The sequence below is a fragment of the Camelus ferus genome, chromosome 5 (assembly GCF_009834535.1).
Source record: "Camelus ferus isolate YT-003-E chromosome 5, BCGSAC_Cfer_1.0, whole genome shotgun sequence".
Lineage (NCBI taxonomy): Eukaryota > Metazoa > Chordata > Mammalia > Artiodactyla > Camelidae > Camelus > Camelus ferus.
Window position 1 is genome coordinate 67,514,283 of NC_045700.1, and position 23,612 is coordinate 67,537,894.

General features: G+C 40.6%; 1 protein-coding gene across 1 annotated transcript in view; it reads right to left on the minus strand.

The window, feature by feature from the left end:
• Positions 1-23,612, minus strand: part of PARD3B (par-3 family cell polarity regulator beta) — a 923,861-nt gene that overhangs the window by 277,677 nt on the left and 622,572 nt on the right. The window contains 2 exon segments of the mRNA XM_032480017.1: positions 9,918-10,155; positions 11,086-11,292. Of these exon segments, the coding sequence (XP_032335908.1) occupies positions 9,918-10,155; positions 11,086-11,292 (445 nt within the window).

The window sequence follows — 23,612 nt, forward strand, 5'->3', positions numbered from 1 at the left end:
AGACAGACCTGTGAAAACCAAGTCAGCCTATGGTACTACAGGATAAGACACAAACTCTAAGACTTTTGATGAGAAAGAGAGACATGCTGGTCAAAGAAAGATTCATAAAGGAGATGGGGCATAAGGAGGGTTCAGAAGCCTGGCAGGACTGGGAGAGAAGGAAGGCAGGTTATCCTAAGAGAAGGGGCCCTCTGGGCTTCACAAAGCTCGTTTTGGGTAACAGTGAGTAATCTGGCTAGACTGATGAATTTACAGAAAGTAATAGTTAAAAAAAAAAAAAAAAAGAAAAGAAAGAAAAATAAATTGGAATAAGAATATAGAGGGTTTGAATGCCAAACTAAATAATTTTATTTTTATGAGTTAGTAGTTCCCAAATGGAGGTTCCTGGGACTGGCTGCAACAGAATCAGCAGAGATTGCCAGGCCCTACCCTGCACCTAATAAATCAAAATCTCTGATGATAAGGTCCAGGGATCTAGAACTTTAACAAGCTCTGTAGATGACTCCAGCATACGGTTGGATTTTTGAGAACTACTAGCTAATTGAGAATCTCAGCTCCTAGAGCAGAATATTACTAGTAGACTATATTTTAGAATGTGTTATGCACTAGGCATTTTCATATATCACCTAATTTACTCTTAAAACAACTCTATTAGGTAAATGCTACTATTACTCCAGTTTCACAAAAGAGTAAGTTGAAGTGCGAGGTGGTCAAGTAGTTGCTGAGAGCAACAGAGCTGGGATTTGAACCTACATAGAATGACTCTAGATGATCTGCTCTTTGCCACTGAGAGCTACATTGCATTTTAGGGCATAAGGTGTTTATTAAATGTCTGATAACTGACTGAATGGATGATTGGTTAACTATGCCTAGGATGAACTGGAATGAAGAAAGGAAAACAGCAGGCAAATTGGTTAGGAGTCTATTGAAACAATTTAGTGATAAATAACAAAGACCATGATTAGAGTTATGGCAGTGGAAATGGGGGGAAAAAAAGGTCCAGATGTAAGAGACAACATTTTGTAAGGATCAACAGGATTGCTGGCTGATGGAAGAATGGGAATGGGAAGAGGGAGGCATCCCAGATGTCATGGGATTCCTGGCAGTGCCTCAAACAGAATCAGGGAAGTCGGGATGAGCTAGTGACTTAGATGGGTGGATGATGAATTAGATTTCAGACATGCTGAAGCTAAGGGTGAGGCAAAGCCACCGTGCAGAAATGATCAGCAGCTAGCTGGAGAAACAAAATTGGATTGTCTCCAAAACCCTGGTGGGTGTTATTTAGCGTGGTTGAGATAATAGTTCTAGATGTGCAATCCAATAACATTTGTGTATCTCTTATCTATTTTTCAAACTGTGGATCTCCCATACCTGTTTTTAATTGTTCTGGGAAGCCTCTTTCTTATTCTATGAGGAAAACAGGTACAGTTATTATGCCAAAGGTTTGAGTCTTTTCCTTAAATTATTAACCATCTTATATAATTAAGTTGCTGTTTTATATGTTGACTTAAGACAGAAAAACCTAATGAATGGCAAAAATAGAGAAGCATGGGTGTATGAAAGTATACACAGAACTATGGCTGGTGCCAATGCACTTTTAGATGCTAATGCAATAGTAGCAATGATCAAGAGGAGTCCTGTTATCATTATCAGGTCAAAATTGGTCTCTAGTCTGGCTGCTTCACATCTCCATGTCTCATTCTTCATTATCTGCAAAGTAAAGCTACTATTCGCCACTTCATCTCCCATGCATCTTGAAGATGGATGTTGGTAAATTACATTGAAGTTCTCGGATAAAAGGTGCTAAATAAAGAACGAATTCCATTTTTCCTTCAAGCAAATTATTAAATCTATACATGTCATTATCTAATAGTATTAAGTAAACATCCTACAAGGACATGACATTGCACTGGACATGGTACAAAGCATATTAGGCAAATACAATCTCAACTAGGAACTTATGAGTGTTTATATATATGAATAAAACTGTTGTTAATATGTTTTATTAGTCATTTAATAAGAGTATGCAAATAGGTCCATTAGGAAATCCTTTGCATTTTATTAACCCAGCATCTTAAATGATTCTATTTCACCTTAGATGCTAATGAAGTTTATTTATTCATGTGTAGCTTCCATTTTAGCCCCTGTGAAAGTTCTTTACAGCATATCAATTTCTTTAAAAGTTAAGCTGATTTTTTTTTCCACTGGACTTTTGTCCTGATCTGTTAACAAATCTAAACCTCATTATCCAAGAAAAGGAATGAGGTAAAGGGGTCTATTCTTTAGTGCTCTTTCGTAATTCACATTAACGTTAATGAGAGCTGCGTGCGCATATTAAGAAGAGAAGGGAATCCTCGTTAAACAAATAGCCTTTTGGTTGACATTCTACGGGATCATTTTTTATTGTGGTAAGCATGAGAAAATCATCTGGCTTTGGACAGCTATAAACAGAGCTACTGAGTAGTCAAGCTTACACAGGGTGGGAGGGGAAGACGATGAACAGCAAATCAGCTTTTAAAATGATTTTGAAAACAAGCTACCTGAACATTTTTATACTAATTAACTCCATCCGTGCTCCTCACCCCTCTGTAAACACATACCCCACCCCTCCCAAAAAGGAACGATGAACAAACATTTGCAGACATGTTTGTTTGCAGAAAAAAAATTTATTAAAGTCAGGCAGCAAACAAACTCCGCATGCTGGGCACTGCAGCAGCTCATAGGTCTCTGCACTCGGCCTATCAGAGGAGTACCCCATCTGTCTCTCCGTCTTCTCAAATAAATGCTGACCAAGCAATCCTAAACTTGTTTGATCCAAATTTAATCTCTACTTTTTAGACACTATACTTACATCTCTCTCCATCATTTTATATCACTTGCCCTATTCACAGAGGCTCCCTCTCCACTTCTTTGCATTCTCTCATCCACAATCTATTCGTATTATGATGCTAATTTTCCCCTCTGGTGCTTAGTTGCAAACGAACAAAAGCTAGGATGTATAATACATAAATATATAAATATTATCAGCTATCACACCACTGGGTTTAATGGAAGTCAATATCGGTATATTACACTCTCTACTTTGCAATTCCATTATGGGCTCAACACTGCTGGCCATAAAAAAGTAGCATTCTGAGCCCAGGCCTGTGATAGTAATAATGAAAAGGAAAAAAAAAAAAGGGTCATTGCTCTTCCAAACTCAAATGAAAAATTAAAATTACTAGGGCACTTAGCTCAAAGGAAAATTGGCAAATTAACAAAACGAAGAAACAAAATATTCATGGCTCATACTGTGAAAGAGAAAGTAAATAATTTCAGATGGACCGTGAGGTGAGAAAACTCAAGAGTTACCAAAGAGGCAAAAAATGAGCCTAACTAAATTGTAGTGTGTTTCCGGCTTCTGTTTCTTTCCTCTGCAATCACAGCCAGCCATGCAGGAGGATGGATGGCCATGCCGGCAGTGGCCTTTGACATGCAAATTTATTTTTTTTGCCATAGTCCTATATTTCTTTCAGACTCAATCTATGCGGCCATTTTACCCTGATCTGCAAGGCTCTGTGTCTTCCATGTATTTCTGTATCCAGCTTGAAGCTGAATTACGAACTCGGATCTACTTTGGCTTTCGTTTTTCATATGAAATTTCACGTTTCAAACTGGCCTCTACTTCATGAAACCAAGCACCTTAACGCTGGCCTTTTTGCCTTTGGGGAAATGACTGTTACAAGTTTGCTGGCCTGGCTACACTGGCTAGGTCACCTCTAGACCCATCAAGTTGAAGGGATAACCAGACATTCTACAACCGTTGCCTAGAAAGAGGTAATGACAGGCTAAGCTGCATTACTCTCATTGTACACGAGACCTGCAACAGCCCTCACGGGATCAAGGTAAGGAGGAGAAATGTACAACAGACACGCCATGCTCCCTGAGATCTAACTACTCAGTCTACCTAACCTAATTTAAAAATCAAGTCAAAATGTATCTTTGGGCGTAATGTATTATGAGGCGGTCCAATGAAATAACTCTGAGCCATGCATTAAGAAATACCAAGTCCAAAACCCATCCATCCATTCTGGCCTGAAATACAGATAGTAAAATAAAAAAAAAAAGAGCACAAAACAAAAAACTGATTCTCCGTTTAAGTCCATTTTCTATTTGTATTCAGCAATAGAAAGTTTGCCTTCCACCAAGAAATTAGATAACCTTTGAAAAGAGTTCAGGGCTCCATTTACAAAGGGGTGACCCAAAGCTGATAATATAAATGACTGAATGATTTTTGCTTTGTCATTCCTTCTTACAGTTTATTATGCAAAATTGTGCAGGCTGAGAAAAAAGACAGTATGTCCACCTGAAATACATAATAGCAATTGGAGGGAAAATAAGACATCGAAGCAGAAATTTAGTGGGCTCCACGTCAAAGGCAGTAGATGGTGATTGGCTGTCTGGGGTGAGGCCTTGAGGGACGATAAGAAAGGGTGCTTACCACGCCAGGCACCATACTGATAGCTTTGCTCACAGAAATTGCTTAACTTAAACTTCACAACAACTTGGAGAGTATGTGTTATTAGCTGCAACTTACTGATGAGTGGACCGAGATTCAAAGGGATTCATGAAGGCCTCAGAGCTTGTAAGGGACAGACTTTCAACTTAGTTAAGATTTAATTTGGTGGTGGTGGTGGATGGGAGAGAGAGATAGAGAGAGAGAGAGAGAGAGAGAGAGAGAGAGAGAGAGAGAGAGAGAGAGAGTGTGTGTGTGTGTGGGAGTGTTCTTTGTAAAACACTTCACAGCAGGATGCCATGATACAGAGTTTTCTAGTTTCAATAAGACATACACAGGCATACATACCTCAGAGATACTTCAGGTTCAGCTCCAGACTAATGCAATAAAGTCAATATTGCAATAAAACAAGTCACACAAATTTTTTGGTTTACATTAGAAGTTCTGTTTACATTATACTTTGGCCTATTAAGTGTGCAATAGCATTATGTCTAAAAAACAATGCACATGCCTTAATTAAAAAATACTTTATGGCCAAAATATGCTAATCATCATCTAAACCTTCAGCAAGCTGTAATCTTTTTGCATTAGTAACATCAAAGGTCACTGATCACAGATCACTGTAACAAATATAATAATGATGCAAAAGTTTGAACTATTGCAGGAATTACTGAAATGTGATACAAAGAAGTGAAGTGAACAAATGCTATTGGAAAAATGGCACCAACAGACTTGCTCGATGCAGGGTTGCCACAAACCTTCAATTTGTGAAAAATACAGTATGTGCAACACAAAATAAAGTGAAGCTTAATAAGATGAGGTATGTCTGTAGTATGTGTTAGTATAAAACGAAATAAACAGATGCTTTAGCATTTGCAAAGCTTAGAAATAAAAAGGTGAAGCCTCTGGATTTTGAAAAATACCCTTGTCATTCGGGTTCATGGTTTAGGTTTTTCAGTGTAGAAACTGAAGCAGTGTATTCCTGAGGTATTCCTAATTAGCTGAGTTAAGAAGAAATAATAAAGAATATCTAACTGATGGGCTGGGAGGAATGGAGTTAATTCAAACAGCTACAAATCAAGTTCACCGTTTCGATTACAGATGAGGTGTCTTCAGAATGTTTACTTCAGGTATGATAGGGCTTTGTATACTAAAACACAGTGATTTGGGCTTGCTTTTTTGTTATAGGTTTATGTGAAGTTGATTTAAAAATAACCTTCCATATTCATATCCTGCAAAAAAGAAAAAAAAAAAAAAGCAGGCGTAAAGTGATTTGGTATTAGTACCACAGTGTGCTAAGTTCTGATAAGGTATCAGTTGGAAATTCAGTGTATCCTGGGCAGATGCACTCTGTACGAGGCTGGCAGACAGTCACTGAAGGGGAGAGGACACCATCCCTTCTGACTTCACCTTCCTCACAGCATCTACGACAGCCTGAAATAATCTCAATTATTTTGAGTGAGTTGTTTATTCTCTCTCCCTCACTGGAATATAAATTCCACAAGAGCCATGGCCTGGAGGTCTTGTTCGGTGCCATATAAATTGATTGTTGGTTCCCTCAAGTTGACAAGATACTGCTTTGGCCCAGACATATCCTAGGCAAACACCCGATCACTCCCTGGGAAATTCACCGTTACAGGTGGTTTAGATGTTTCGTGATATTTTGCTTGTTTTTGTTTTAAACTCACCAAGAAAATTCAAAAGTCTTAGACTTTTCCTTCCTTTGGTAAGATTTAAAAAAAAAGGACCATCAAAGCAGGGACTTTATTGCTGTATGCTCAGTGCCTAGAACAGCACCTGACGTAAAGTAGGCCTTTAATAACTGGTGTTAAGTAACTGAAGAGTAACCATGAATGTGCTTGGCCAAAAGGAGGCATTCAATATATATTACTAATCAAATGAATATGGGCAAAATATATTGAAAACAGAAACGAAATTCCTATTGGAAGGCTTTACACTTTGTTTGTTGATCCATCAGAAAAGGAGTTTCCCAGGCACAGTTCCCTTGAGAACCAAGTCACTCCAAGGGCAGAGAATAAGGTTCTCAGTTGCCATCAGGCCTTCCCATTTCACATCCAGAACAAATGGATAGTCCAGAGGTCTTTGAAGTGAGCGGTCTACCATATCAAGAGGAGAACACAGCAGCTACGATATAAAGGGATGGATTTTAGATACACATCTGCGACAGGGTTCAGTTTAAAGAATGTAAGGATTGACAAGGTTATTAAATAATTAAGAAACCAAGAATGGACTTTTGAGTTTTCCACTTGAAACAGGGCAAGATTTTCTCAGCCAAAGGATACCGATCTTCAGTCCTTAGAAAACATCTGCCTGAGCCCAGGAGGGCGCTGTGGGCCTGACAGCCACGGGCTTGTCTACGGAGGGGCCTGAACTTCCCCTAGGGCTGCAAGGGACCACCGGTGGTCTTTCCTGCAGGTACAATGAAACCCACTGATCCTCAAAAATTCTCTTTCAACAGCAGGTCAACAGAGGATACAGGGAAATCACTGAAGTTGGCAGGTCCTTGAGCTGCGTATTTTCCCACAATGATTCACAGCCTATGTAAGAGCCACAGTCGAATGTGCAAGGAGGTAATCCTGAAACCAGCAAAGCGTAAGCATCCTGGAACCAGACAACACATATGAAGACGTGAATTAATGCGACCCCCCCACCCCCCACAATCTTTTCAAAAGGATGGGGAATAGGTGCTGCTCCATGTCATCAACACAGGGGGTCCAGCGAGTGTCAGGAAAGCACACAACGTTCAGCTTTCCACAGGCAAGACAAGGCCCCTGCTAACACCTTCGCACTTCCACGACGAGTGGCTTGGTGAGGAGAGGGAGGCAGAAACTCGGTGGCGGCTCGTGCCCTTGGCCAAGTGCCACAGTACGTGGTAAAGCTGCACTACCTCCATCAAAGCCCTGCACTCAGGAGAGCGTCTGTGAGATGCAGATAATGGAAAAAATGATACACATTTAAACCACCCATCTAACTCCTAGAGATCCTTAGAGCAATCCATCTTTTTTAAATAAGAAACTAAGTCAATAGCATCTGAGCAACAGATGAGAATTCAAGCAAAATCTGTTGGCTAATGGCAACAGCTTTTGTGTTCTTTGTTGTTGAAAATGCGCCTGTAGCAGCAACTCCAATATGCTCACAAACTCAGATGCAAAAGGCTATGGAAAACAGTTGCTATTTTTACACCAGAGAGAAAAAAATCAAACACCACCCTTCAGATCTTAATTTTGCTAAAACAGTGAAAGGAAACAAAATCCGAGTTGCTACATGTCTCAAGGATTTAGAACCTGCGATTTCTACCCGAGGAAAATACAGCAGATATTGGACAACAGGAAGAGGCAGCTCTGGACTACAGGCAATGGACTATGACTCTCCCAAATCAAATCTCCCGAAATCAAATACAAAGTTAAGACTTAATCTATTAATATTCAAGAAAATGGGTATGTGACAGTTTTTCTATTTACTTTAGTTAAATCTTTATAGTTTTTTTCTTTAATACCTTAAAGAGGATTTTTTTTCCTTATAAATGACTATATTTTAGAAGACATAATAATGATGAAAATAGCTATATGGCTTTCTATTGATGCTGTAAAAATTAACCACAAACTTAGTGGCTTAAACAGCAGAAATGGGCTGAAGTTAAGGGACTGGCAGGCTGTGTCCCTTTCTGGAAGTTTTCCAGAGAGAATCCATGTCTTTCCTCTTTCCACTGTCTTAAGACTGTTCACAATCCTTAGCTCCTGGTCCCTTCCAGCCACACACTGCATTTCTCTGTATCTTTCTTCCATGGTCACATCATCCTTTTCTACTTTTAAGGCCCTTTGTTATTACCTTGGGCCCACTGAAGAAAATTCAGGATAATCACCTTGCCTTAAGGGCAGCTAATCAGCAACCTAAATTCTACCTGCAGCCTTAATTCCCTTTTGTCACACACCTCACCTACTCACAGGTACTGAAGACTGGGATGTGGACATGCTTAGGGAGGCCACTATTCTGCTCATCGCAACAATTAACACTTACTGAATGTCTGTTATTTATCAGGCACTGTCTTAAGCATTACCTGTAATTAAGCAACTATAATTTTCATAATCATAGCAGGTTCTATCGTTATAAGAAGATGCTCTGGAAGAAAGGCTAAAGCCATCTCCAACTGACATCATCCAATAAGTCTGGGGTAAGGAGACTCCAGAATTGTGCTATCGGAGGTCAGAGGTTAAGAGTCAGAGTGTCTTAGGGAGAGAAATAAATCTCCTATACCAGTGATTGATGCAGTAAGGAGCCCCCTGAAAAGTCCACCAAAGTGGTCCACAAAGGGTCCCCAAATGCCAGAGTAAACCAGATACAGCAGTCAGATCAGACTCTGTCCTTGTTTTAGTAAGGCCCTTCCCTTCCCTTGGTTCCAGAGACTGAGAAACAGGAGAAGGTGGGTCCTGCCTCCCACCAGACTGCAGGGCCCTCCTTGGCATTGAGGCCTGAGGGGCAGGGAAGAAAAAAGTGGTGATTAGCATTAGATGGTACATTTTACCCCCCGACAAGGTGGTTGTTTTAATACCCTAAAGTGATCAGGAAGTCATCACTCAGAAAACTGAGATGTCATCAAATTGTGGACATCTTGATGGTATCATCAGGGCATATCTGAAGGCAGCTGTAGGGAAAGAAAGAACGCTGTTTCCTGACGGCACCCTGCTGAGCCCTGCCTGGTAACGGACTGACGGCCACAGGCATCCGTCTCACAAGCCCGCTGAGTCAGGACAGCAGGTGTGATAGCCCTGCTCTCAAAGAGAGGGAAGCGAGACTCAGGGAAGCCCAGCAGCTCATGTGTGGAGGCTCATCGGTTCAGACCAAGGCGCTGTGACTCCAGACGCAGTGGCATCTCCGCTGCACCACAGTGCCTGTGAGGGTGACAGCCGATGCGCCCACAGACCGGCCAAGCACAGGCCTAGAATCACACGTGGAGGGGGCACGGGAGCAGAGTTGAGGCTCATGTCTCCCGTCTTCTCTACTTCAAAGAGGGTGCCCTAGGGGGTCACCAGCTGAGGACTCCCTTGCCTCTTGCTTCCCTTATGCTGACGGAAGCAGCACTCCCTTCAGCCACAGAGAGCTTTGGTACCCAGGGCTGAGGGCATTGGCCACGCCTCTCCCAAGGGCTGGCCTTTGACAAGATTTATGACAGCTTCCTGTCCTCACCAGGAGCTCCAGGAACCAACCAACAAGGCTCCTTCCACCTCTGCAGAAAAGGAACAAGTACATTCACAGTTTAGACTTCAACGCATCTAGCTGAAGAGGAGAGAAAGCTTGCATTTTTTTTTTTGAGTGCACACAGATGAGTGATTTCACCAGGAGACACAAAAACAAAACAAAACAAAACCAAACCACCAACTCTGCCTTCCAAGCAGGTTCCTACCTCAGCATGGCACCGAGTCCCTTCCTCTTTATTTTCCTTTCTGGGTCTTCGTTTCCCTCTTTCTGCTTCTTCTCCTTGCCTTTCAATTTGCCCTTTTCCTTCTTCTTCTCCTTCTCTTTCGGTTTTTTGCCTTTCCTGGCTTTATTTTCCACATTCTCCAGCTCAGCGTTCCCCTGAGGGGCAGATTCACAATTCAGAGCTCCTTGGCCGGAGTGAGAGCTCTTATCAGACAGTCCATCTGTACAGAGAAGAAAAAAATCAATACACACGGTCAGGGGCCCTTACTGTTAGTATCTCAAGAAAAGCTGAAATGAAACAATAAGGTCCTACTGTTTAGTACAGGGAACTATACTCAGTATTTTATAATAACCTAAAATGACAAAGAATATGAAAAAGGATATAAATGCACATGTATAACTGAGTCAGTGTGCTGTACACCAGACACTAACACAACATTGTGAATCAACTATACTTCAATTTAAAAAAAAAGTAAGAAAAGTTACAATGTCAAGTACAGAAGAATGAGTAGAAGTCCTCTGGAGTTCTACGCTGCCGCGGGGCTATGGATAACCTTTGAAGAGACAACTGCCTAAATCTGGTTACTTCAAGCAAGGTTTGATGTTGGGAGTGGGGGACACTGGTTGCTTAGCCAGTAATATAAGTTTTGATAGGTGGTAAAACACGAATTTCTCTGAAAGCAGCTTGTTAACCTTGATTGGCTCAGAAAGCCAACGTGCTGGGAAACAATCCGGGTGAGTTCTTTTCCAGGAGAGGCTTTCGAGTACAAGTCTCACCCAACTGCTTCTCCCCAATTAATGCAGCCAGTCCTGGGGTGGAGGCTGCTTCTAATGACTTGAATAAGAATGTCAAGAAATGCATACTTAGTGCTCCTGCCCTAAGGGTGAATGATAGTTGGTCCTTGTAGGAAATTGAAGGAGAACATTTCTTTAGTGTTGCACTGTAAAATAAATTGCATTATTGCGTTATCCAATTCCATGTTCGTTAAGCCAAAGGGCAAAACACATCAGGAAAATGAATGACTTTTAATATCAAAAATATAATTGTGATCCTTAAATCATTTTTCTCTGTAGTTAAGCACCCATTCTTGCCTATGATTTGCAGATAATAAGGAGGGGAAGAACCCATTTGAGGAAGCGCGCTGCCTTACCAGCCTCTAATTCTTCGGGTCCATCGTAAGACTTGTCAATCGCTGCTCGGAAGCTCTCGTTGCAGCCCCGGCCACGGACCATGTGCGGTCGGGGCCTGTGGAAGGGAAGTTCGTTCTTCCTGACCTCAGCCACTGCAGTCTGCAGGCTCTCCAAGGAGCTGGACTTTTTCAAACCCAGGGTTGGACCAAAATCTTTGCTTGGAGATTCTGGGAAAAAAAAAGAGGGGGGAAGAGGCAAAAGGTCACTCTTCCCCTAAGAAGGCACTTGGGTGCAGTGGGAAGACTTGTTGTTTTATCTCAAAAAGTCGGGGGTTGTGTGGGTGGGACCTGGCATTAAATCCCAGCTTTGCTACTTTTTGTGACTTTGAGCAAGTACTTTGACTTCTCTGAGCCTTGGTTTCCTTTTCTATAAAGTTGTGGGAAGATTTAAAGTGATAATATACGTCGTATATAGAAATAAATATGCGTGCATATGCATATGTACGCACACACATATACATGGATTTGAGAGGTTAGAGCAGTCTACAGAGATCAGATGTATGAGTGTGTACATGCACGCGTACACACACACACACACAGAACACCTAACATAGTCAGTGGTTCTCTCACAGTCCCCATCCCCAGCACTCCCATACATTGTCACTTTTACTATTTTCACCATTGTTTTTAGAATTATTAAGTAACATACTATGCACAGAAATCAAAGAGCACTGAGGTGACTGTAATCCGTGTGGTTAAACACTACATTGCTCTCGTGCTGTCACCGTATGATGAATGCAACTTACTTAGTCAATGGATAAATAAAGCAAAGCAAGAAAGAAAACAGCTTTTCTGTGTCAATGAGTATTGTTCCAAAGGTATTTCAATTTGGGTGTCTAGAAAAGGGGCCACTTTCTTTGTATGATACAAAATTCTAAAAAAGAAAAAAAAAAAACCCTAAGTGAATTTTAATGATTTGTGCTCTGACATGTAGTATTTCCCATTGGCACTGTTCGTCTCAGCCTGTATCTGTCCTTTTTCACCCACGCCTTGCCCTCCCTACCCGCCCACAGCCAGGCTCCCAGTTGTCCATAACGGGATTAGGCTCTATAAACACCAGCAGCACAAGGCTCACTGTAAAGACTGAAGGAATTTCAGCAGGGCTCTTTTCCACCAGCGCCAAGCTCACGATGCTCTCCAGTTACAAAGGAGGCTTCTGTTATGAAGGTGCTACACTTGCATTTCTGGAAATCAACCACTTTGCAGTTTCTCAATAGACACAGATTGAGTACAATGAGGATTATGTGCGTAAAGCACCTACTTGGATGCTCAGCACTAGTAGGGCTCAGTAGAGCACCACCTTTTCTTACTATGATCCCTATTTCTGCATCTACTAATGCTGCCACCATGGCCATCATCACTAGTTCCTTAACAAAATACTAGGTAATACAAGGAATAAAAAGAAGTACAGCAAAGGTGTAATGCCTACATAGACACGTATAAAGTTAAAGCACAATACGCATCCTCCTGTATGTTGTGACTGTGTTAAAATAGTCAAAATAATGACAATAATGCAAATAACTAACAATGCAGAGTGTTTATTTAGCCCTGTTCTAAGGGCTTTGTCTATATTAACCTACTGTAATTCTTATAGTTGTGTTCCTGACAATACTGTTCCCATTTTACAGGTGATGAAACTGAGGCACAGAGCAGTGAAATACCTGGTCTAAAGATACACACCTATTGAGCATCAGAACTGAGAACTGCCCTTGGGCAGCCTAACTCGGCCCCTTCTGCTTTGTATGGCCTAAAATTGTACTTGGCCTCTGCCCTCTACTTGATTATGGTGAAGCAACTTAAAATGGCCTCTAGTGGCCCCCAGCTCTAAAATAAGAGCATTAGCCTTGATTAGCTCTGAGCCTAGTCAAGCAGACAAAATGCAGAAACTTATTGTTGTTTTATAGTTTCATCATTAATTCACACGAGGCAACTCTGCACTTTGAACCATATCCATGATGACGATAAATACTGCATTTCATAAGCAAGAGTCTATCATCAATAAATGCAACAAAGAAGGGACTAAGCAAAAAAAAAAAAAAAAGGTTATAAGAAATTTCAGGGATGAATTTCAGGTGCTACTTGCAAATCATACATACGAAGAGTATGCTGCTACTAAATCCAGAAAGAGGCATATTTCTTACAGTCCCAGGAAGAAAGGTGAGTGGGAGAAACAGAAACTGAATAAGATCATTTCTGACAAGAAAACAAAAAGCAACACAGAGGCTTGGGGGTATTAAAGCACCAGTAAAAGCTTTGGAGTTTGCAGAAAATATTCTACTCCATCAACCCCTAGGGATCCGACATGAAGTTTGGTGAAAACAGGAGGATGAAAACTATCTGAGAAAGCCCAGCTCCTCTGTCAACAACAGTGCCCATCTTTTATTTATTAATTGCTATTCGGGAGATTATATTAGAGCCCAAACTGTAGGTATTCATGTCAACCTTCAGCAGTAAATTCCAGGGAACATGAAAGTGAATGAATCACCCAAGATACAAGGCGTGCTATCTAAGAGGAGAGCATCGAAAGCTCGGCAAGAAGTCACTTGTGAGAAGGAACAAATACACTGTTACTCATTCTGAGCAAAGTGAACATTAAGGATTCATGGGTTTTGCAGGATTAATAGAGACAGCAATTAATTCACTTTACATAAATAGAAGTCACAAATTAGACATGTCAACTAATGTTGGCCAAAATTATTACCTAGCTCTAGTGGATATAGTGCACAGTAAAATTAAAAGCAAAAACGGCGAATGAGTCTTGGCTATAAATGTGGACTCAAGGATTTTCAGGCTTGAAAACAATGTTTTTATTTATTTCTAGGGAGTAAACAGGATATAGTAGTGGAAAAAAGACTGATGGTATAGAGGAGAATCTGAAATCAGGAAAGTCCTTACGAGGACTTACAGGTGCACTAAACTGACTGAATTGAATCTCCAACTGAAAGGGACCTTGACTAGGGTTCACATTTCCCTTGTATGTCCACAGCTTCTGAGAGAAGGTCAAGGTTACTGGTTACAAGGGATTAATATGTCAAATGATGGCATCAGCACTAAATTTCAGCAACACACTTGAAGTCAAGTCTTCTACCCTGTAAAGACTGCATCGGGTACCATAAATTGTCACATTCAATCCCTCTTCCTTCTTCCCGCCCTCACCAATCCCAGCTTGGGTTGACACTGCATTGGAAATCCTGTAGCTTTCAGAATGGGAAGATTCACTGTCTATTTTTAGCCTAACCATTTACACAAATCATACTTTTTTCTAGGCTCCCACTAAAAGTAGAGGTCTCTTTGAAAGGGTAAGATAAATTGAGTAATTAATCAAAATCAAAACCTCCATCACTCTATCCCACTGAAGTCATCCCAAAATATGATAATCCCTCATATTTTCATCTGCAGCTGATGTGACATTGGCTGTGGCTGACTTTAAGCAATCGTTAGAGAGTGATCTCTGAATATCACGTGTTATCAGTCACAAGGTGGACTGTGTTCAAATTTGAGCATTTACTTGTCCCATTTTGAGTATCTACAGAAGTCATCTGAATATGACTTTTCAGTGATTTCCAGGCCAGTTTAAGTTACTTGCAAATGCCAAGAAATAAATCTTTTTCCCAAACTTTAGTAGTAAGGCTTTACATTTTTAACTGGCGACTTCTACATTCAGTGACCATGTTCCCTAAGATCCAGATAAACTCATCTTTCCATCAGAAACATGTACCTGACATTCACAAATTTCTCGAAACAATGATACAATGGTCACCAAAGGTACTAAAAGAGGGAACTTACATGATAGAAGTTATTCTCAAAGTGGTCTAATAAAACTACTCTTAAAAGTTCCAAGTGCCAAACTTTTCCTTAAAATAAAGGCATCATAAAGAAACATCACTGGAATATTTTTTTTAAAGATGCTATAGCATTTCTGAAGATTTACCTGTTCCCAAGTGAAGGACTGGCTTGACGTGGTCCTGGAAGCCTTCCCCATACAGAGGAAAACTTTAGGGCCGTGTTTTCTGGCTCCACCAATCCTCAGACACAGCCACTGCTCTCCATCATCCAGAAAAACAGTGTTACGAAAAGAATGAACACACACACCAAGTCTAAAGAGTCAAAGGAAATCTGCCACCACTTCTCCATGGGCATGAGAGAGGTGCTGAGAAGGGCAGCAGAGAGCCACTGGCAAAGTGGGGAGGGCCCTCTACAGAACAGTCTTAAAACAATGTGGAGCCATGGCCTCAGCCTTGTAGGTAGCAAGTCCCACTTCAACGTAGTATAAAACAGAAAGTCCTTCCTGGAGGATTGTTTGGATGTGGACCTCAGTTCTTCTGATTCAGTCTTGGATTCCCACTTCTGTCCTATGGCTGAGAACTGCTGGTGGTTCCCTGCAAGGCAACTAACAGTGATGAAGAGGAGAGGCTGCGGAAGATCCCAGCACCCCCCAACTCGGCCACTTCTTGTTCGTTCGTAACCCTCCTGTGCCTCAGTTTCCTAACCTGTAAAATTCGGAGAAGACAAGGACAGAAGAATGTTGGACACATAACAGGCGCTTGTAAAGCAGTGGTGGTGAGTACTGTCACTGCTGCTTTTGCAGCAACTCCAAACATTTGAGTAAGTGAAGGTCTAGCGTGATTCCCTTGGTTCAATCCACCACTGCATTTCTAAACACAGCCATTCCTTCTACAAGAAGGTGAAAAGAGCTTCATAAAGAAATACCATCCTTTCTTTTTTTATTCAAAAGTTGAACTGATTTTCCCCAAATAATTCCTTACAGCTTTTTTCTCTTGAAATAAGGCATATATATCCATCTGCTCATTGCATAGAGATGCTCTTCTTGGGAAGATTAATAGTGGAGAAGTGGAGTCCTGGATACCCTTCCCCTTAGGCTATAATCATTTAATTAGTCTGCGATTTCATTGGCAATGTTTGAACTTCCCATTCTAGCATTAAAATCTTGCAATAAAAGAATGCCTTAATCCAGGAGACCAGTAATTGGATCCTCCATTATTGATGAAATTGCTTCCAATCCATTCTTATTAAAACATAAAGAATTATTTGGGGGAAGGTACTCACTCGCAGATACACGGAAAGTTTTTCTCCCAGCTAGAGCTTTACAATTAGCAAATACTTATGATAAATTAACAATAAATAATGCATTAATTTGTGCATTTCAATAACATCAATGGCCCACAAGGCACTTAGCGAAAATTAATTAAGCTAGAGCCCCTCCCTCTAAAATAAAGGAATTATGCCCAGTAGTAAACTGGGGATCAAAATGATTGCAGTGTTATCCAGGGGACACAGCATGAAACTTGAGAGGCCATGAATTCGTCAAGATAGCTTGCTTTCACTAACAATTTGGCCTTGCTGTATTACGAGCAATGAACTTGGGCAAATACAAAAGAAGTGCTTTGCTTGCTTCATGGGGAGTTGTGATGTGAAATTAATAGCCTTAAAACTCTTTGAATGAAAAATTATTATAAATTCCAAGTAGGAAGTCACACCACTACTTTATTCTGCAACACATCCCACTTTGTCTTTTTATTTTAGATTACACTTACTGAAAATTTTGTATGTTTGATTTTTTTTTAGTAGTTTTCCCTAGAGGCAAAATGTCTTATGGGCTTTAATAGATATCGTTGTAAATCCATTAGCCTAGAAAAAAATTCCCCATAATATCCCAATGTGTAATTTCCCAAATTATGTTATCTGTGCTGTGTCCATAATGGGCCTAATTACCTTCTTGCCTATCTCAGTATTCCAAATATTGATCATCATTCCAAGCTTATCACAGGGCCCCCGTTTCCTATTCATTACCAGAGGGCACAATGTAATCTGATTTATACATTATCTGCTGTCATTTGGATCTCAGCTCTTTTACTGGCAATTTCCAAGTTCTCTAGGAGCAGAGTTTTTTTCCTTTTAAGTCTCGTAAATCCCAGGGTCTTTTATCATTTCCTGAAATTCGTGTCAAAATGTTCAATAATGAACTTCTCATTAAGATTCATATATTTGCATAATCTTCCCTACTCTGTTTCCAAACATTGTCTATTTTATGTCTGTTTTAAAATGGAAATATCTAGAGAAAATTATGGGAAGATTAGGTGAACAAATATGGCCAATGCTTTAATTACAATTGTGGGCATGGCCGTCCAAGTGACTTCAAATCTCTGCTAAGTGTTAACTCTTTATTTTAATTTTCTTCACTAAAAATTCCTTCTTTTATGAAATGAAAGTCCAAATCTAATGCCATATATATATATATATATATATTTTTTTTTTGCTGGACTCAAATTATATCCAACAAATGTAATGAATAGTGAATTTATTACACTGAAATATTCTCATGACACTTTGCTTTTTCTATTATTATTATTTCTTATCCACTTTGTGGGTAAGAAAATGGACCCTGTGGTTCAATTTAGTAGGTAAACTATTTTTTAAAAATATATATGACCATACCTCTGGGTAGATTCTCTTAAAGCCACTGAAAAATTCAGTTGAACTCATTTTCAATAGACTGGTTTGTTACAATCTTTTGTTGTCCTTGTCTTTGGCTTATCAGGGTTACTCCGCTGGATTAAAAACAACAACAAGGATGCTTCCCAAATTGGCATTCAAGGTAACAATGGATTTAAAAATTATATAAATAGCACTGGTTTCTGGAAGGGAAATGTGGCTACTTAAAGGGAAAACACTTTTATTATTTAACTGGGAAAAAAAGACTCATTTCAGAGTGAAATAAACTGAAGGAAGTGGCAAGCTTTCCTCTCTGTAGAGCAGAATTAATAGGATCGATCAGCGCCACCTACCATTTTCTTAGTCTTGTTGATCTTTGTATCCTCAGTGCAGAGAAGGACTAAATAAATATTTGTTATAAGAATAAATGAAGGTGCAGGTAAAGGGTGGCTACAACACATGGATGGCCCTTGTCTTCAGAGTCTAGAGGCTACAGGGAGTCAACCCCACAATACACCCCACAATTGCTTCATGTCCTCAAAGTGCGCACACAGCCTCGGATCCTTCTTAAATGGACCCTTCAGTTCTTCGGTGTCACCTTCAAGGATCTAATCATTTCTGCCCTACCTATAATTATTCATTCATCTTCTCTATGTTTTGTCTTTATTTTTATACCAGTCATTCCTTTTGCTTAACTTTTCTCCTTGTAATATCAACCTTGTCTGCCATTTCTACCTGCCATTTCTGCCTTGTCTACCTCCTTACAAGCATGTTGAATAGTTTCATTTTTACCCACTGCCAAGAACACCCTGTTTGTCTTGCAGTTCCTCCCTGTATATCTTGGTAACAGGCTTTTCATTCAGAACACAAATTGTTTCAGTGATTTCCACCCCCTACCCCGACCCTTTCCTTTTTTACCACTTATTCTTTGTATGTCTGGCTTCAAGAGGACATCTTGACCTTATGCTTTTGATTGTTGAGTGGTTTATGTCTTATGTGGGTTGGATACTGTCATACTCTCAAAATAAAGTATGCTATAAAGAATTCTAATAAGTTTTTTAAAGAACCATTAGTGTAACTAAAAGGTCAAACTGATGGATCTCTTGGATGGTGTCCATATGAAGATATCTTTGCATGATGTTGTGTAAACAGGGTACCTGTATGTTTTTAGGGCCAAAAATTATTTTCATACTTTTTACTTTATTATTTTCTCCCATTTTATAGCTAACTGACTATCCTAAAAAGAAAAACAAAGCCAAACAAAACTTCAAATTTTCAATTACTCAGTTATTATTTCCAGAACTGATAGAAAGTAAGGATTTTCAGTTTTGTGTTAAGATGAGTAACAATCTCTTACAAGATACACTTTAACTAAGGTTTCAATCTATGTTAAAATGTCAAGCCAAAATCAAGTCAGCCATCAATGAGTCTTTACCGAGTACTGTTTGTCGCTCAGAGCTGTGCTACAGCCTAAGAGGAACAGAAGACAAGAGCAATGGTAACTAACATTTCCCTGTTGCTTATTATTTACAGAGTTCTTTTCTGTACAAAATGAGGCCACATCTTACACAACTGATCTTACCCAAATTCAACTGTTTGTTCATGTCCAGGGAGAGCTACGAAGAAGAAGAGGGAGGAAGGGCAGGGTAAATAAATTAGGTAATGAGAGCAATTTTACTCACTATTGCTCTCAGTGAGAGTGTGCCCCAGAGTGAGTGTGTGTCTGGGAGAGAGCTGGAGTTAGGAGAAAGGAACTGTTTCCTGCAAGTCTCTGATTTTTTTTTTTTTCACCCTGGGTAAACATTATTTTATTTTTTTCATTGAGATACAACTGACACATAACATTGCATAAATTTAAGGTGTGCTATGTACTTGATACATGTATATTTCTATTTTTGATTTTGATTTGATACATGTATATATTGCAGAATGATTGCCCCAGTAAGATTAGTTATTACCTTCATCACTTCACATAATTACCATTTTTTCATGTTACGGTGAGAACATTTAGGACCTACTCTTTTAGCAACTTTCAAGTATGTAATTCAGTGTTGTAACCATAGTTACCATGCTGCACATTAGGCCTCCAGAACTCATCACTGTAAATTTGTAGCCTTTGACCAACATCTCATTTTCCCCATCCCTCAGCTCCTGGTAACCACCATTCTAGTCTCTGTTTCTATGAGTTTGCCTTTTTTAGATTCCACATATAAGTGAGCTTCTACAGTACGTCTTTATCTTTCTGACTTATTTCACTTAACATAATGCTCTCAAGGTCCATCCATGTTGTCACAATGGCAGGACTTCTATCTTCTTTATTGTGGAATAATATTCCATTGTGTATCTATACCACATGTTCTTTATCCATTCATCCACACATGGGTTGTCTGTCTCCATGTCTTGGCTATTGTGAATAAGGCTGCAATAAATGGAGTAAAAATCTCTCTTCAAAATAGTGATTTTGTTTCCTTCAGATACACTCATGAGTGGAATTGCGGATCACCCGGTAGTTCTAGTTTTCATTTTTTGAGGAACCTCCATACCGTCCCCCATAGCGGCTGCACCACCTTACATTCCCACCAGCAGCGCGCAGGATTCCCTTCCCTCCACCTCCGTGCCAGTACTTGCTACCGCTCGTCTCTGTGAGAACAGCCATTCTAACAGGCGTGAGGCGATGGTCTCTGCCTGCTGTCCATGCCAGGAGCACCTTATCACAGGGAATGTGATTCATGGGTCTCAAGATTTTTATCTTTCCTGTGTCTCCACCCTTAAACACAAACCAGGCACTTAATCTGCTGCTGGACTGAAGAAATGGCTATCTGTTGGGAATAATTTTGTACTCTCTACTTGAAGGTGAATTTAGAGGATTTCCAGTAGTATTTGGTGGTTCCCCTAACCCTGATGACTTGAGAACGATTCCTGAGAGGCAGTACTTCAGTGCTCTCTCTTATGTAAATTTTAGAAGAACCACTCAACTCAACATTCTTCCCATTCTTCTTTTAAACACCCCGAGTTGGCAGACAAGGAAAGGCTGGCCCATTGACTTGGCAGAGCTACACATACGCTATGTCTGAACACGCTAAAGCTCCTCTCACCTTCTCTGATGCCCAGAAATGAAAGACAAAGTACCTTCTTTCCTCCAAGCTGTTACAATCCACGTGGTGAGCACAGAGGAACACACACGAAGTGATAACCCCATGGAACATAGAGTCGTTCCCTAATGTTTGTGACGTATCCATCTAAAGGTGATACGGAGCCACAAGTTTTAGGAAATAAGATGTTTGATTCCTAGCTTTCTCTGAAATTATGCTTCCAGTGGGGAACATGTTATCTCTTCACTCCACTAATTAACGGCCTCTTTAGCATCCACTAAAAATTTAACCTTTAAAGCAACACGTGATACAAGCCCGGGTTCAGACATCAGACTGCTAGGGTTTGTGTCTCAGTCTGACCTCTGTACTGTGTTAACCTGGGTGAGGCTTTTGCCTCTCAGTGCTTCACTTTCCTTATCTGTAAAGGAGAGAGAATGTAGCGCCTCCCTCGCAGGGTAGTTAGAGGATTATCTGATCCAGAGCTTGAACGTGGGGCCTGGCACACGGTGAATGTTCAGTAAACGTTAGTTTGTACCATATGTCTTCTTTCACGAGCAATGTTTACACTCATTAGGAGGATTATCTACAACCACCAGAATGCCAGGAGGATTTCTGTTTCTATGTCCCTACATTGTGGGCCTGAGTCATCATTAGCTTTGAATTTTCACTCTTCATTCAAAACTTCTACTTTTTTTTTTTTGGTTTTGTACTGTTTAACATTCTTTATCACTTTTTAAATCATCTTCTGTACATTTTACTTCCGTCAATAGCCCCAGTAAGCTTATTTCTTACAGAGGCATTTTCCATAAAGAAACCAAGTGTTCAAATCACTCGATGACAATACGACACTGGGGACAGCAAGTAAAAGGCTGTCTTTCACCAGCCAGGTGACTCTTCTCCCTGAGACCGACCCATAACACGATCAACCAAGTGTCACACCAGACAAGGTCACAGACTTTTGGGATCATTAGTCAACAGGCATCTTGGTGAATGATGGAGCTGAGAACACTGACATACAGCAGACTTCAGGGCTGGAGTAGTTTAGACTTGGGGAAGTCCAGAGAAAAGAAAGCACACTGGGATCTGGGGTCACAGGATTAGGCTTCATGAATGAAGTGGGACTTGTCCTAGAACATGGATCAAATACACTGGAAAAGTGAAGGTAACCATCACTCCACTATAAGGGAAGGAAAAGCATGACGAAAAATCCTGACATGTCTACTTGATGGTGGGGACATAGGATGGATGAACGGTAAGGGAAAATTGGAGATTAGTGGGAAATGTGTAGGGATAGAGGAGGAAGAAAGATAGGAAAGGTCTCGACATCTGGCTAAGAAGGTGTGACTCAGAGCAGGGGGCAACTGGAAGCCTTTTAAAATTTTTCACCAGAGAAATGACTTGATAATATTGTTAATGGAGGAAAAATAATTTGGAAGAAATTTATAGGCCAAATTAGAAGGAAGACTAAAATATTTTATAGCAATGAAACTCCCTGCTAATAAAATACCTTATTCTTTACTTTCTTCCTTTTCACAATTGTAATGTCAGACTTTTGTGAAGCAATTTCTTCAAAAACATTTTTTTGTATTGTTTGTCATCTGTCCTCACAGTGAACAAGAACTTTCCTCAGATTTTTCTTTCACTGGATGGGAAAGTCTGAAGACACGTGTTCTAGTCTGCTTGGTGGGGAAGGAACGCTCAGAGCGGTGCCTCGGGGACTGGCGAGGATGCGGGCGCTGCCTGTCAGCCCTCAGCTTCCTCCCGGCAAGGCTAAGCTGTGAGTGTCATGGCCAGACCCAGTGCTATCTCTTCGTAAGCACACTTTACTGTATTTTATAATATATAATGATTAATGGGCAGTAAAACTAATAACATGGGGACACACAAAATAAATGAGGTGGCAAATATGAAAAGGAAGTCCCACTTAATGTTGTTGTGAAATCTGACAACACGCTGCAGCTTCCCTATAACTCAGCCCGCGGAGCCCTCGGCGGCGGGAAAGAAGGTTACAAGGAGGTGGTATTTCCATTAATAACACCCCCTCAGGGAAGTCTGTGATCAGTCTTTTTTGTACTGAAATTCTTGCCGGATTGTAGTGAAAAGTTAGGGGTACCTGGAAACACTGCTTTACTCTGTCTCAGGGAAGCTCATGGAGAAACAGAAAGAGCATCTCCACTCTCCAGCTATCCTGATCTGTCCTTTCTACCTCCCCCTGCTACTGCCAGCCACTTCTCCTCCCTACCCAGTAACCACTCTTCCCCCTGGCAGGGGTGTCCTGACTTTTCATGAGTTACTGTGCCTCCCTTACTCTCACCCAGGAGTATGCCTCTAACCCGGGCATGACTGCTCAGTGTATTTCATCCCCCTGGTTGGTTCAGGAGGAGGCTGCTGGCTAATTAGAAGTAATCCTGGTAGAGTGACCAGGACAAAGTCATCATGTTTGCCGTGTGGTTACTGGGTGGATAAACCTGGAGCTGCTGGCAGCCGCCTTGCTTTTCTACAAAGTTCAAAGAGAGGAACTAAGGCTGGGAGAGAGTATTGTTGACATGGACCCTGGATCCAATCACACCTTGATGTAGATGCTCCTCTGAACTTTTCAGTGGCTTGAGTCAACAAATTATCTTCTTCGTAAGAGCCAGCTTGAAATTCGTTTCTTTCGAGTGTAACCTAAAGAGTGTTGACTTAGTACCCTACCCTCCTATATCTCCTTCACATAACAAGCGACCAGGTTGTTCCTACTCAGGTCAGACAGATGCTTGAAGAACAAGAAGGCCTGTTCCTTGGCTACAATGCTGGTGAAAGGATGGATCATAAGCACAGAGCTGATAACAGCAGTGAGATGTGTGTCTGACGCTGTACCAAAGGTGGGCATATTCTCATCTATTACAGGGTGGGTTTTATGAGAGACAAATTTCCCAACAATGAGAAGAGTTGTATTAAATT